This window comes from Rhinolophus sinicus, chromosome 4, assembly GCF_057876585.1.
Source record: "Rhinolophus sinicus isolate RSI-liver-muscle chromosome 4, RSI-T2T, whole genome shotgun sequence".
In the NCBI taxonomy this organism is placed as follows: Eukaryota; Metazoa; Chordata; class Mammalia; order Chiroptera; family Rhinolophidae; genus Rhinolophus; species Rhinolophus sinicus.
In genome coordinates this window covers 64,047,781-64,063,732 of record NC_142504.1, presented here as the reverse complement: position 1 = coordinate 64,063,732, position 15,952 = coordinate 64,047,781, and the positions used below count along the sequence as shown (strand labels likewise).

At 38.7% G+C, this 15,952-nt stretch overlaps 1 protein-coding gene across 2 annotated transcripts in view; it reads right to left on the bottom strand.

Annotated features, from left to right (window-relative positions):
* PTPN2 (protein tyrosine phosphatase non-receptor type 2) overlaps positions 1–15,952 on the bottom strand; it is a 90,774-nt gene that overhangs the window by 40,660 nt on the left and 34,162 nt on the right. For both annotated transcript variants that reach the window (XM_019711365.3, XM_019711366.3), the window contains exon 3: positions 2,494–2,594. In XM_019711365.3, coding sequence (XP_019566924.1) covers positions 2,494–2,594 — 101 coding nt within the window. The remainder of the gene's footprint in view (positions 1–2,493; positions 2,595–15,952) is intronic.

Genomic DNA, 15,952 nt, shown 5'->3' with positions numbered 1-15,952 from the left:
CATGGCGATTACTGGTTTACTATTTCTCTTCCTAGACATCTACAGGAGTGACTTCTGCAACAGGTTGATAGAAAGCGGTCTTTCTTTTGTTTGCCAGTACTTGTTGGTAGAATGTTTTATTATTTCTCCAACTGCAACTTATTTTTCTTCTCCCACACAGTAGTGCTATGTTTTCTCTGCACTATTCCAACTTCTCATGCAATGGGGGGATTCCCTGGGAGACGGGCTTCTCCTCTGTTAAGTTCGTCTAGGTCACAGGGCGCAGTGTCCCGGTGGGTATGCGGAGAGCTTTTGATGTTCGAAAGCTCTTCCAGCTGCTGATTCAGAGCCCGTATATTTCAGCAGTTCTGTTTACTCCTGCAGGGATCCGCCCAAATAGGTGGGGTCAGGGGCGGGGTGAGTTGTGAGAGGTGGCCCAGAGCAATGGCGGCGACCACCACCACAGCCGGTCGTGCTTCCACTGCTCTCTCCCCTTTGCTGGAACTAGTTGGGCTGTGAATTTGTGTCTGTGGGCCACAGATCTCAAAACAGCAAATTTTCTGTTGTTTTGATCTGACACTGCTACTGTTTCGCTTCTAGCACCGGGCAGGTGGGGGCGGGGCAAGCTCTAGGAGGGGAGGGAGGGGGCGGCTAGTCTCAGTGCCTAAGGCTCCGTTCTCTGCTCGGCAGTGCGGGCTTAAACCACCGTTTTCAGCCTTTTTCCCTCAGTCTTTTCTCCGAGGTCTCTGCCGTGAGCGTTGGGTTCAGCCGTGTTATATGCTGTCCCCTCAGCCCTGTGGAGCCCTGGTGGAGCCCTAGCAGTCCGAGTTCTTCCCTCTCCCGCAGCTGCGGTAGTTCCGGGAAGCAGCGAGCTCGGCGCACTGAGCTAGGTCTGCGTCCTGCGCCCGCGTGGCTCCGTCTCCGCGCGCTTCTCCCTTTCCTCCTCCCTCCACTCGCGCGAATCTCCCACCTGTAGGTGATTTCAGTCGGTAGTGGGTCTGTTCGTGTTGCTTGTCTGCTGTGCAGGGAGTCCTTTGTGGAGTTTTTGTTGTTCGATTCTTTGTAAATTCCAGGGGAGCTTTACAGAGGCTCACCTCACTCCGCCATTTTTCCGGAAGTCTGAAGATTTTTTTATATGTATACTGTCCACTTTTTTTTTCTTTGAATTCTGAATTTATGTTCTTTACCAGTTTTTTTTCCACAGATTGTTTCTTTTTTTTCTTTTTGATTTACAGGAAATGTTTTACTTCAAGTAAAATAATTTTCAGTTCCTGTGAATTAGAAATAGTCTAATAGCTCAGAGTTACATTTCTCTGAGTATCTTTTTTCCATAGTCTGATTCAAATTGGTTTTTAAAAATCTCAGTATTATGAATATACAACTTATCTTTTGAGTATTTAAATCGTTAACTGGGGGCAGACGGGTGGCTCAGTTGGTTAGAGTGCAAGCTCTGGGCAACAAGGCTGCCGGTTTGATTCCCACATGGGCCAGCGAGCTATGCCCTCTGCAACTAGAATGAAATTAATGAGCTGCAGCTGAGCTGCTGCTGAGCTCCCAGGAGGCCGGATGGCTCAGTTGGTTAGAGCGCATGCTCTCAACCACAAGGTTGCCAGCTCGACTCCCGCAAGGGATGGTGAGCTGTGCCCCCTGCAACTAAGATTGAACAACGGTGGCTGGACTTGGAGCTGAGCTGCACCCTCCACAACTAAGATTGAAAGGACAACAACTTGACTTGGAGCTGATGGGTACTGGGAAAAAACACATTGTTCCCCAATAAAGTTGTGTTCCTCTCTCCCAATAAAATCTTTAAAAAAAAAAAATCATTAACGGAGGGAAATGACATCAGTGTTAATTAAGTCTCTGTTATTTGATAAATAAAGGGTAGCTGGTGCAGATAAACCAAAATAATTTCTATTATCTCAGAATGGAAGAAAAGCAGTGCTGGAATATGGGTGTGGCCAATGTGTCAAGAAGCAATCAGGCAGAATGCCAAAAGGAACTGCCAGGCTCTCTCTGGTCTCCTAGTCAGTCCTCTGGGCAGCTGGTCTTAGCATCCTCACTCTGCCCTGAAGAAAGGCCAGACACCATCTAGGGCATCTGTACTCTCAGAAAATATATGCCAGAGAGGGGGGTAGAGAAAAGCTTTCAAAGAGTCGCTGGTTATATAATACAGGTTATGTGAAGAGAAATGGAAGAAGTTAACAAAATATTAACAAAGGCTTTGTATCAAATACAAAGGAAGATCATTTGCCTGAAAAGAACCGGCCTAAATTATTTCATTAAAAAAATGTTCCTTTATGGAATGTATAACATTAAAAATAACTTTACTTTCACCTTAAATATGCAAAGCTGCAAAACATTATGTCTACAATTCATTCATTACATAATAACAGAAGAAACTGAAATAGCATTTCATTTCCCAAAGAAGTCAAGACATACTTTCGGTTGTGTTTTAAAGCAGACCAATCACAGAAACTGCATTGTCAGGCATCTGCTCCACATCACACCACTTGCCTGTGTTAAGATGTAACTTCTTTGTGCCTCTTCTATGTCAACTAAGCTGGCATTAATATAATCATTTTCAGCATTCTGTAGTTTAACACGACTGTGATCATCTGAAAAAGACAATGATAAGCCATAACTGTCATTTCAAACTTGTAATTTCTTTTTAATATTACTGTTTTAGGTATTTATAAAATATTAGGAGAAACAAAGAAAAAATAAATTAGCACCACAGGAGAGTTGAGTCGAATCTCAAATTATTCTTTTTAAAAGGAAGTACAAAAATGTAATCCTTTTGTTTGTTACTGTGGTGTTGGAAGGAAAAGTGCCTTTGTTTATAGATTAGCGACTGTAACTAGAAAAACCAACCAGGATGTAAAATATAGTAAAAGAAATAAAGCAGCTGCCTTCCTAAAAGTAAAAGGATCATTTAGATTCTTGGTGCCTACAACTTGATAGGTCCAAACAAACAAACAAACAAGCAAAAAAACAATTGGCCTCAAACAGATGAGACTAGATTTCCACAGTAATTGCATTTCATTTTCTTCATTCCTCAATAGATCTGCATTCAACTACAGTAGTCCCCAATTATCTATTGAGGATATGTTTCAAGTTCCCCCAGTGGATGCCTGAAACTGCAGATAGTACTGAACTCTATATATAGTATGTTTTTTCCTATACACACACACCTATAGTAAAGTTTATTTTATAAAATAGGGACACTGAGAGATTAACAATAACTAATAATAGAACAATTATAACAATATAGTGGGTAGCATCTACATTGTGGAGATGCTGGACAAAAGGATGAGTCACTTCTTGGGTAGGGTGGAGCGGAATGGCATGAAATTTCATCACGCTACTCAGGAACGTACACAATTTAAAACTTAGGAACTGTTTGTTTCTGGAATTTTCCATTTAATATTTTCTGATCAGGGTTGACCATGGGTAACTGAAACCTCAAAGAAACCATGGATAAAGGGAGGACTACCGTATATTTAAATAATTTTTTTGGTACTTAATGATAGATTAAATGCTAAAAATACCTAAATACAGTTGGAATATTCCAATTCTTCAAAAGATAACTGAAGATGCTTCATTACTTGTGTTATAATAGTATAAATATATTTCTAGTTTTTTAAAGTAAAAATCATAGATTTAGAATTTATGCTAATTGAAACATGTGGAGTACAAAACTTTACCTTGTTATCATTTTGATGGGAAAGGAGGAGAAGCATGACACAAGGAGAGAAAGCACATGCATAAGAACATAATTAACATTAACTTAGAATACTAAATACACAACTATCAGAAGCATATAACTGAATTATAAACTGAACACGTTTGATATTTAACTTTGGAGGACACATTCTATTATAAGCTGCTTCACTTAAGGAAATCTATACTAAATATCCATTCTCTCCCTACTTTTAAACTAAAAAAAAAATTGTTTACATTATGTCCATATTAAAGAAAACATTAAATGGCTTTAGTTTCACACATCAATTCATTGGAGATGTTTCTGCTGGAGTGAACCCAAGACCTCTGTAAATATTACATGTCATTTGCTAACAGGAAAAACTAAGATCTTGTTATAGTAAATTACTTACACTAGTGTTCTCGGAAAGATGATGTCAACAAGCACTTTTTTTTAAACAATCACTTTTTTTAACAGTTTAATCACCCTTTAACTGTTATATTATGTGAAGTAGTAAAAAGGTCAGCTACCTAATTAATAAAAAATAAAGACCAACTCTCTCCTAGATAACACATATCAGGGGAATAATGCATGTTTTTAGAATGTTACAGAATCCCTAAAATATAACACAAAAGGAATGTATTTCCTCATGTTGTAATCGCAGAAAAGAACACAAACCCCAAAGGTTAACCATATCTATTGCACAACAACAGAAAAAACCCATTTAGCCAACAGAAGCAAGAAACCATAAAAAACAACAACAAAAAAACACTGGGAAGTTCCTCTCCACGGTGCTGGGAATTCAGTTATCCTGCATGCCATCATCCCAGGCCCTTCCACAGCTATGGAGGGAATAAGCCTAGAGAAAGACCTTCAGCAGTTTGTGTTTAAGAGTATTTGATACCCTGCCCATAGGACTCTGAATTTACTGTTATTTTCCCTTTGCTTTAGAATCTATACCAGGTGTCACTCTAATTCATTAATCACACTGGAATCACACACTGTTGAAGCGCAGGTCTACTCCGGTGTCTGACTAATGGGGAGCAGGGTGCTACCTGACATGGTCATGCAGAGCCTGGCCCCAGGCAGTGGCCCTGCTTCTCTTACATTTATTCACATAGAGACAGTAGAAGCAAAGGAACACTGAATTTTCTTAGGAAAAAAACTTATTTTTTAATTTTGTTAGCAGATAAGACTGAAAAAGGAAGGTAATCCTTTGGAAAACTCTATAGCTATTTAGAACTGCCTATAGAGTTTTGGCTGAACCTACTCATATTTTCTCCTTAAGACTGATTAAAAACAAAACTTTGAAATACACCAACATCATTAGATATTTATTTTATTTCTTCTGTTCTATTAAGATGATTAATAAAAACTTAAAAAGTGTATTTTGATTCAGAAGAGAATCTGTGTAGACAAAAAAATATAAGAGTTTCCGGTATTAAATAAAACATATCACTTTAAAACTATCCACAAAGATAGCTAAGTATATACATTTCAGGAATTTAAACTATCAAAGCTCTTTTATGAGAAACTGTGATTTTATGATTTATATTCTCTAGCAAAGATAACAAAAAGGAACAACGCCTCTTCTCCAATTAAAAATAATTTAACGTCTGGGTTAAAATATCTGTGAGCGTGGACATAGGTCATTCCCTTACAACTGAGAGTCAAATGTCTCCTTTTACTGACCCATTACTAACAGTTAGCCCAAAATACGTGAACTGTTCATTCCAAACCAAACTTTTGACTTCTTAATTAAAACACAGACACACACACACATATACACACACGCTTTTTCTTCTCTCCCACAGTTTACTCTGCTTAGGAACCTCTGAAATGAGATTATCAAAATGACAGAGGCCCATAACCTTTGAGCTATAAGTAAGTCCCAAGGCTCACAGTACTTTATGGTTATCTCCTTCTTTCCTATCTTTTAAAGGATCCAGCAAAGGGAAAAAAATGATGATGGTTAAAACTGTATTGCATGATACACCACAAAAGCAACCAAACCACATTTCACAGGAGATCTTATTTTTCAACATCTAATAACACCAACAGCAGAACTATCAGCAATATATACTTTGTTCTATAGGAGTGTCATCTGCTCTTAATTCTTGACACTGAGTGCATGAAGAAATGCAATACTCAGTAGAACTGTACCTTGTAAATTGGATAAAAATTAAACTTCTGATGAAGATTCCCTCACCTCCCACCCTCAAACAGTATGTTTTCTGAGAAATGGTTTCATCTGTCAAGAAACGACTAGCTCTAACTGTGGCCTGAGCTGACAATACAGATTTGCTTCCTCTTTCAATCCTATTACAATAAGCATTTTTTTCCCCCTTAACACCCCGCTCCTCTGGTTCCACCTAGTTTATCACTATTGTAAAGATACTTCCTTTTGGAAAATCTTCCAGGTTAAATAGGATGGAGGATTCACATTCATCATAACCACCCTCAACAGTTCACACTAAGGCAAAGATCAAGAATAATTAACATAAATTGGGCAAAGAGAAGACTGACTTCATCAATACAGCATTAACATAACAGACTTTCCCCCTTTCTTCTATTCTCAACCATGGGGGGAAACAGTAAGTTTTTAAACACTGATGTTCATACTTTTGTGGTACTTCCCTGCCAAGAACACAAAGCATTATATAGATGAGTCAACCCTCTTCAATCCTACACGTAAAATACTTGAGGCAATAATATGAATTTTCTCTCATAAATCAAGCAATGAGCCAAAAGCAAAGCTAGAACTAAAACCCAAGTCGCCACAGCACTACCATATTAACACAGAAGAAAAACAAACCTTAGTTTACTCTGCAAAGAAAACTTTATTTGATGAATGGTTCCTTTACTGACCACATACATAACCAAATACCACCACTGTATAGGATTGTTTCTTTAGTTGCCTATGATGTGTCAGGTACTTGATGACACACCTTACTGACCCTTCTCAATCCTCACAACTCAATGAAGTTGGTATTATGCTCATTTTACTGACACTCGGGGCAGTCATTAGCCTAAGATAACATACTAGAGAAGCACAAGAGCAGATTCAAACCTAGATTTGTGTGACTTAAGAGACTACATATTTCCCATACTACATGGTCTCTCTTGGACACATCCAAGCCGGTTCCTTTACCATCCTTTCTGCACACCTAGAGCTCCTTCTGTATTGCCGTTCACACTATTCTTCACCTCAGGTATGATTTCTATCTTCATCGCTTGTCACACAATCTCACTTCCTTGAAGGTCCAGCCTATGACCTAATTTCTCTATACAGCCTCTTTGATGGAACCCCCCACTGTGTTCTTTGTATTTAATACCTTCAACACTCACACACAATTTTCCGTTAACAAATATATTTTGGGAGCCAGACAACAGGGACATTATTTGTTTAAAGCTTTTTACAAGAAAAAAAAAATCGATTAAGTAATAACTCCCAGTACTGTACTTTATTGCATTGTGTTGTGGGAAGAAAGCTAACAAACCGATGCCTGCCTGAGTATGCCTAGTGACATGAGCAGGCTTTGTTACCTAGGTGAAAGAAAGGATAAATTCCAGCGGAAGGAGCGCACATAAAGAGGAATAAAAGGAAATGGCAGATTGTGAAGGACTGGCAAATTCAGAAAGGTCAAAGAGCTGGGTGGACAAGAGAGAAGTCCCAAAATATGTTGAAGCTGGGCTCTAAGGACCTTATGTGTTGGGCTGCAGGCACAGGCAACCTCAGTGAAGCGCTTTACAGGACTGACACAACCATGTCTGATTTTCAAGAAAACTACTAGCAGTGTTGAGGATAGGCTGAAACAAGGAGGAAGACATCTTAATACACTGACACACTAACAATTTAATGAAGAAGAGATGAGTACTGAACCAAGCAGTGGCAGTGAGAATGGAAAGCATTACTAACAAAGCATTTCCCAGGTACCCACCATCATGGACTTGTTAATAAAGTGTATGTTGTTTTGGAGTCATCTGGTAGGTTCGGCCTTTTACAAACAATAGGTTGACTGTTTTTGATGACTTCGATCTCTTTCAATCCATCATGATTTCAAGTTCCTAAACTTGATAGGAGAATGTCAATTGATTAAATGGTTTCCATATATCTTCACACTAAAAAGGGCCTCTTTAATTATTCCCAAGTCTCTCTGCAATGAAAAGAACACCTGGGAAGTGTCCTTATAAAATGGGTAAAATTCATTAATGTAGTCTGGAATGTGGCCACCTTTCCTCTTTGTAGAGTGTATAAAATAAGACATACTAAGCTCCAGCTTAGTAATCATTAAGCATCTCACCATTCTCCTTGAAACTCAGAATCTCTCTTTCAAGGAGAGACAGAATCTTAAAAATTGAGGGTAGAGGGAATTGGGGTAAAGACTGTTACTTTCTTTACATCCAAAAGTCCATGGGACACCATGCAAACCAAATACTTATTTAATATTTAATATCTTCTACTTTCCAAGTGCTGGTCTAGTCACTTGGAACCCATCCATACCCTTGTGGAGCTTGCCTTCTCAGAACGGGAGATAACAATAACCAAAACAACTAAGTAGATTAGTATATGTTATACAGTTATAAGTGCTATGAGAAAAAAAGAGCAGAGTCAAGTTGTGCTGGGGAGGTGGGCAGGTTGTAATTCTAAATAGGGTGGTCAGGGTGGGCCTTATTGAGACAGTGACATTTAAGGAAAGATTTGGAGGAGGTCCATAATATGGATAGATATGCACAGAGAAGAGCGAATGCCCTAAGGTGGGTTATGTCTAAAGTGTCTGAGGAACACAAAGAATGTGGTTTGAGCCCAGTAAACAAAGGGAAGCAAAGCAGCTTGCAATTTAGGTTCAGAGTTGAGAAATCCTATACTGATTCATTAGTCTTATTTCATTAGCCTCACGTCCTAAATTTGACTATCAGAGAAAAGGGTTTCTACTTTCATTTTCTCATAGTACCTACCTAGTACAGTGTTATAACGATTTAGGTTGGCAAATGTTCAAGCATTGTTTATATAATGAATTTTAGAAAATGTTCATAATCAAGTTGTTAAGCTGTGGTACAATTTTGTCAGAATAACAAGTCACTATTAAACATTGTGAAACATAAGCAGATGAAACTATGTTAACTGACTTGAAGAGGAAACCTAATTCAGCAAAAAAGAAGAAAGGAAGCTTCAGGACTTTTTAGTATAGATAACTGGAATCCTGTGGTACAGATGGAAGAAAATGGGTGAGGAGAGGCTAAAGGCACCTAAAATTGTGGGTTCTGAAGTCTGCTCTGGCTCTACCAGCATAAGTGACTTACAGACACAGAAAACAGCAACCAAGAAACGTTACTAGTATCCAAGCCACTTACACACTATGACCTATAACAGCCAAATCACTAGTGCCCCTGGGGTCTCAGGTTTCTTGCCTGTAAAATAAAATGGCTAGACTGGATCCATCCTTCTCAATTATTAATATTTTCACTAACTGACCCTCATTAATACCCTAAAAGTATCAAGTGCAAAATTCCTGTAAAAGTCCTATTTTATTTTAAAAATTTACAGGAATACAAAAATTCTACTTCATTATGTATCTGTATTTCAATACATAAACAACCAACCTACCCCCCTCCAATTCTGAATATAACTGATGGTCCTGGAAGATGTGCCATGTTTCCCCCATGACTTGAAGAACTCTTCCTGTACACTTCTGATCCTCACTCCAGTCTCCAGCATAAGTACTTTACAGGAGAGCTTCCCAAGTGATGAGCTCTGACTACACTATGGGCCTATGTTAAAGGCTACTGTTATGGCAAGATTTTGATCCATTCAGCCCACTCAGTGGGTGGCAGCCACTTGCAGCCTTCTTTGCTAGGGTTGAGCTCTTTGTGACCGGCAACCGTCATGTTCACCTTGTATTCCCACTACCTAGCGCAGGGCCCTGCCCAGTACCCAATTCAAGAAGGCCATCAAATGAGACCAGGAAAGATTCTGGTATAACCCACAGACCTTGTTCCAATTTCCTGTTTTACAGGCACTCGTTTATGTGTGTGTATGTGTGCACTTGTAGGCAATTTTATGATGTGTAGATTCATGTAACCACCACAATCAAGTTACAGACCTGTTGCATCACCACAAAGATCCTCTGTGCTCCCCCTTTAGTCACCACACTCTTCCCCTAACACCTATGCAACTCTCCACCTCTACAATTGTATCACTGCAAGAATGCTATATAAATGGAATCATACAATACCTTTGGACATTGGATTTTTTTACTTAGCATGAGTCCTTTGAGATCCAAGTTGTTGCGTGTGTCAATAGTCTGTTTTTTTATTAATGAGTACAGTATTCTATGGTGTGAATATACCACAATTTGCTAACCACTGAAAGACATTTGAGTTGTTTCCAATTTGGGGCTATTACAAACAAAGCTGTACACATATCTGTGTGGACATGAGATTGTATTTCTCTGCGATATATGTCCAGGAGTGCAATGACTGGGTTGTATAAGGTAAGTCTATTTTTAGTTTTTTAAGAAACTGCCAAACTATTTTTCAGAGTGGCCATAACCATTTTCCGTTCTCACTAGCCTTGTATGAGATACAGTTTCTCTGCATCCTCAAATCTTTCTGTGAGTACTGCGGCCTCATTATTTTAGCTGTTTTAGTAGGTGTGTAGTGATCTCTCACCATCAAGTTTTTAATTTGCATTTCCCTAATAGTTAATGATGTTCCCCTAATGGTTAATGATGTTTTTTATATGCCTATGTGCTTATCTGCTATCTGTGTTCATAATCTTTTGCCCATCCCCCAACTAGACTGGTTTTTTACTGTTCAATTTTGAGAGTTCTGTATATATTCTAGATATGAATTCTTTGTGATTTATAAATATTTTCTCCTTGTCTTTTCATCCTCTTAACAGGATCTTTTCACAGACCAAAAGTGTTTAATTTTGTTTAGTCCAATTTACTGATTTTTTTTCTTTTCTGAATTGTGCTTTTGTTGTAATGTTAACAATTCTTCACCTAGCCTTAGGTCCTGAATTTTCTCCTGTTCTCTTCTAAAAGTTTTATACTTTACACTTTACGTTAAGTCTATGGTCTACTTTAAGTTAATTTTTGTATAGTGTCAGGTTTAGGTTGAGATTCATTTTTTTCCCCGTAAATGTCCAGTTGCTCCAATACCAACTATTGAAAAGACTGTCCTTCCACCATTAAAATGCTTAGCACCTTTGTCAAAAATCAGTTCACTGTACTTGTATGAGTCTATTTCTTGGTTCTCTATTCTGTTTCACCAATCTATGTTTCTAACCCACTATCGACACCACATTGTCTTTTTTTTTCCCCACATTGCCTTGATAACTATAATTATACAGTACAATTGACCCTTGAACAATGTGGGGGTTACGGGTGCCGATCCTCCCTGCTCAGTCAAAAATCTGCATATAACTTTCGACTCCCCCAAAGTTAACTACTAATAGCCTACTGTTGACCGAAAGCCTTACCGATAACAATTAACACATATTTTGTACAAGTATTATATATTGAATTCTTACAATAAAGTAAGCTAAGGAAAAGAAAATGTTATTAAGAGAAACATAAGGAATAAAAAATACATTGACAAGGATGTAGGGAGGTGGTAGAAGAGGGTAAAAGGGGTCAAGTATATGGTGATGGAAGGAAAACTGACTTTGGGTGGTGAACACACAATGTGATACATAGATGATGTAATACAGAATTGTACACGTGACACCTATGTAATTTTACTAACCATTGTCACCCCAATACATTTTAATAAAAAAATACATTTACAGTATTTTATTGGGAAAAAACTGCATATAAGTGGACCTGTGCAGTTGAAACTTGTGCTGTTCAAGGGTCAACTGTAAGTCTTGAAATTGGGCAGTGATTCCTCCTCATTGTACTCTTTTTCGGAATTGTTTTAGCTATTTTATCTTAGTTCCTTTGCCTTTCCACCCAAATTGCATGTGATGTGGAGGGCAAACAGCAAATTTAAGAATAAACTTGTTTATATATATGAAAACATCTTCCTGAGATTTTGATAAGAATTGTGTTAAACCTATACAACAATTTTGGGAGAACTGACATCTTCACTATGTGAGACTTCCAATCCATGAACATGGCATCTCTCTCCATTTCTTTAGATCTCCTTGGCTTTCTCTTACTGTGTTTTCCCCGAAAATAAGACCTAGCTGGGCCATCAGCTCTAATGCGTCTCTTGGAGCAAAAATAAATATAAGACCTGGTCTTATATAATATAATGTAATATAAGATAATATAATACCGGGTCTGAATTTTTGCTCCAAAATGCTCCAAAAGACACATTAGAGCTGATGGTCCAGCTAGGTCTTATTTTCGGGGAAACACGGTATTAGTGTTTTGTTTATTTCAACATATAGGTCCTATACATGTCTTGTGAGATTTATTCCAAAAGATTTCATTTTCCTAGAGCAACTATAAAATGGCATTGTGTTTTTAATCTTCGTTCCCACATGTTCATTACTAGTACAGTAGTACCTCGGTTTTCGAACGTCTCCATTGACAAACATTTTGGTTTATGAATGTCGACGCCATAAACCTGGAAGTAAATGCGTCGGTTTTCGAACACACCTCGGAAGTCGAACATGTCACTCGACTTCCGCTGAGTGCAAGATCCTGAGGCCTAGCTGTCAGCTGTTGAGTCCTGAGCACCTGTGCAACACGGAGATGATATTTGGGCCTATTTGGTGACTGTGCGATCAAGCTGTGCTCATCTCATCTCAAGAGCACTCTTGCAACCAATTTGGTTTTGTGCCTGTGTGGAACCCAGTGCATAAATCTGTGTTCATCTAATCTAAGTAGCCTCTTCTCCTCTTAAACTTTCATCTTTATGACTGTGTGCAATCAATCTGTGTTCATGTCATCTCAGGCGCCCTCTGCTAATCACCCTTTGCTGTGAGAAATGGATAAAAGCTGCAAAGCCAAGAGAATCATTAACAGAACAACAATAGAGGTGAAGAAGGAAATTATTTCCAAACATGAGAGTGGTGTCCTTGTATGTGATCTGGCAAAGCAGTTTGGTACTGTCAAATCTACAATTTGTACCATCTTAAAAAATAAAGAAGCCATTAAAGGAGCTAATGTTGCAAGAGGTGTTAAAACACTTACAAGACAAAGAACACAGACAATTGAAGACGTGGGAAAATTGCTTTTCACATGTGTAAATGAAAAATAGTTGGCCGGTGACAGTATTTCTGAGAGCACAATTTGTGAAAAAGCTTTACATTTTCATGCTGACCTCATCAAAAACACCCCTGGAACAAGTGCTAAGAGTGATATTTTCAAGGCAAGTAGATGGTGGTTTGAAAAGTTTAAGAGGAGAAGTGGCATACACGATGGGGTGAGACATGGTGAAGCTGCCAGTGCTAACAAAGAAGATGCTGACCAATTTGTTTTGGAATTTAAAGATTATGTAGAGGCATGGCAGAGGGTTTCCTTCCCAAACAAGTTTTCAACTGTGATGAGACAGGCCTCTTTTGGAAGAAAATGCCAAAGAGGACCTACATAACAAAGGAGGAGAAATCATTGCCAGGACACAAGCCCATGAAAGACAGGCTAACCCTTTTATTTTGTGGGAATGCAAGTGGGGATTTTAAGTTGAAGCCTTTGCTCATCTACCATTCTGAGAACCCCAGGGTATTTAAGAAAAACAGTGTCATAAAAAGCAAATTGCACGTGACGTGGAGGGCAAACAGCAAAGCTTGGGTAACCAGACAATTTTTTATTGAGTGGGTTCATGAAGTGTTCGGGCCAAGTGTAAAAAAATACCTCCAAGACAAAAGTCTTCCAATGAAGTGCCTTCTTGTTATGGATAATGCTCCAGCTCACTCCCCAGGCTTGGAGGATGAGTTGATGGAAGAGTTCAGTTTTATCAATGTAAAGGTTTTGCCCCCCAACACGACTCCTCTCATCTAGCCCATGGACCAGCAGGTCATATCTAATTTTAAGAAGCTTTACACCAAAGCACTGCTCCAAATGTGCTTTGAGGTGACTTTGGACACAGAGCTAACCCTCAGAGAGATCTGGAAGAATCATTTCAATATCCTATGTTGCTTACGTCTCATAGACAAAGCATGGAGGGTTGTGTCTCACAGAACAATGAAGTCAGCATGGAAGAAACTGTGGCCAGACGCTGTCCCTGAACATGTATTTGAGGATGTTGAAGAGGATGCTCCTATTGTTGAGGATGTTGTGTCTCTGGGAAAGTCCATGTGCTTGGAAGTGAGTAGTGATGATGTGGAGGAGTTAGTAGAAGACCACAGACTGAACTCACCACAGAAGAACTTCAAAACATTCTGACGGAGCAGCAACAGACGGCAACTGAGGAATTGTCTTCAGAGGGGGAGGGAAGAGAAAGTGTTTCTACTGCACTGATCAAAGAAATGTGTGCAAAATGGGTTGAAGTGCAAATTTTTGTTGAAAAAAAATCACCCTGATGAAGCTTCTATAAGTCATGCCACTAACACTCTGAATGATAACGCTATGTCTCACATCAGACAAATTTTAAAACATTGGAAAAAGCAAATGTCAATTAAAAAACTTTTAGTGAGGAAAAGATCCACTGAGTCTAAACCAGGTGTCAGTGGTGTAAAAAGATCAAGGGAAGGAATGGCAGGAGAGGAATCACCTACAGTGATTATGGAAGAGGACCACAGAACACCTGAACAACACTTGCCTATTGCAATTCTGGAAGAGGACCACAGAATATCTGAAGAACAGTCACCTATTGTGATTACTGAAGGGGACCCCCATCCAAACCATGACTATCATCATGGCAGGTAAGAAAAAATTAATTTTCATTTTTATCATCTACAGTACTGTTTTTACATTGTGTTTGTTTATTATTGCTTTTACAGTACAGTATATTGTGTTTGTTGCTTTCATTGTGTATCATTTTATGGATCTATGGTATCATTAGATAGTAAAATTCAGAACAGCAAAAAGAAAAAAGAATCCAAAAAATTGAGGAGAGTTTAAGGGGCCTCTGGGACAATATCAAGCATACCAACATTCACATTATAGGGGTACCAGAAGAAGAGAGAGAGCAAGGAATTGAAAACCTATTTGAAGAAATGACGACAGAAAACTTCCCTAACCTGGTGAAGGAAATGGACATACAAGCTCAGGAAGCACAGAGAATCCCAAACAAGATAAACCCAAAGAGGCCAACACCAAGACACATCATAATTCAAATGCCAAAGGTTAAATACAAAGAGAGAATCTTAAAAGCAGCAAGACAAAAGCAGTTAGTTACCTACAAGGGAGCCCCTATAAGACTGTCAGCTGATTTCTCAACAGAAACTTTGCAGGCAAGAAGGGAGTGGCAGGAAATACTCCAAGTGATGAAAAGCAACAACATACAACCAAGATTGCTCTACCTAGCAAGGCTGTCATTTACAATTGAAGGACAGATAGAGAGCTTCCCAGACAAGAAAAAGCTGAAGGAGTTCATCACCACCAAACCAGTATTACAAGGACTCTTAGAGGGACTTAAGATGGGAGGTGGGTTAAGGACAGGTGAAAGGGGAAGGGATTAAGAACAAATTGGGTGTTATACAGTAGACATGGGGATGTAGGTTATAGCATAAGGAATATAGTCAACAATATTGTAATAACTAGGTAAGGTGCCAGATAGGTACTAGGTCTATCAGGGTGATAGATGGGAATGGGGTTGGGGGCAGGGTGAAAAAGGTGAAGGCATTAAGAAATATGTTGATAGTTAATACAGTATGGGGAATATAATCAACAATGTTGTAAAGATCATGTAAGGTGTCAGATGGGCACTGGACTTATCAGGGGGATCACGTCATAGATTGTATAGATTCCTGACCAACGTGCTATACACCTGAAAAGCTAAAGTAGAATAATACTGAATGTCAACTATAACTAAATATATAGGTATATATAGTCACGGGATGTGGAGTACAACATAGGGAAGATAGTCGATGGTATTGTAAAAGCTTGAGGGGAGTGGGTTATCACTTTATGAGGGGTTTAAATGTCTATTACGTTGCTTTGTATACCTGAAACTAATAAAAAAAGAATCATAAAATTAACAGTGATGCTTTACTAACCTAGATGTCCTTTAAACAAAAGGATGCAATATGGGATCACATGTTGTATTTAGATGTCATATTTCTTTAGTCTCCTTCAACCTGAAACCATTCTTTAGTCTTTCCTGGGAATGGTTTTTATAACATTTTAAAGATTATAGAGTGACAATCCCTTTGAT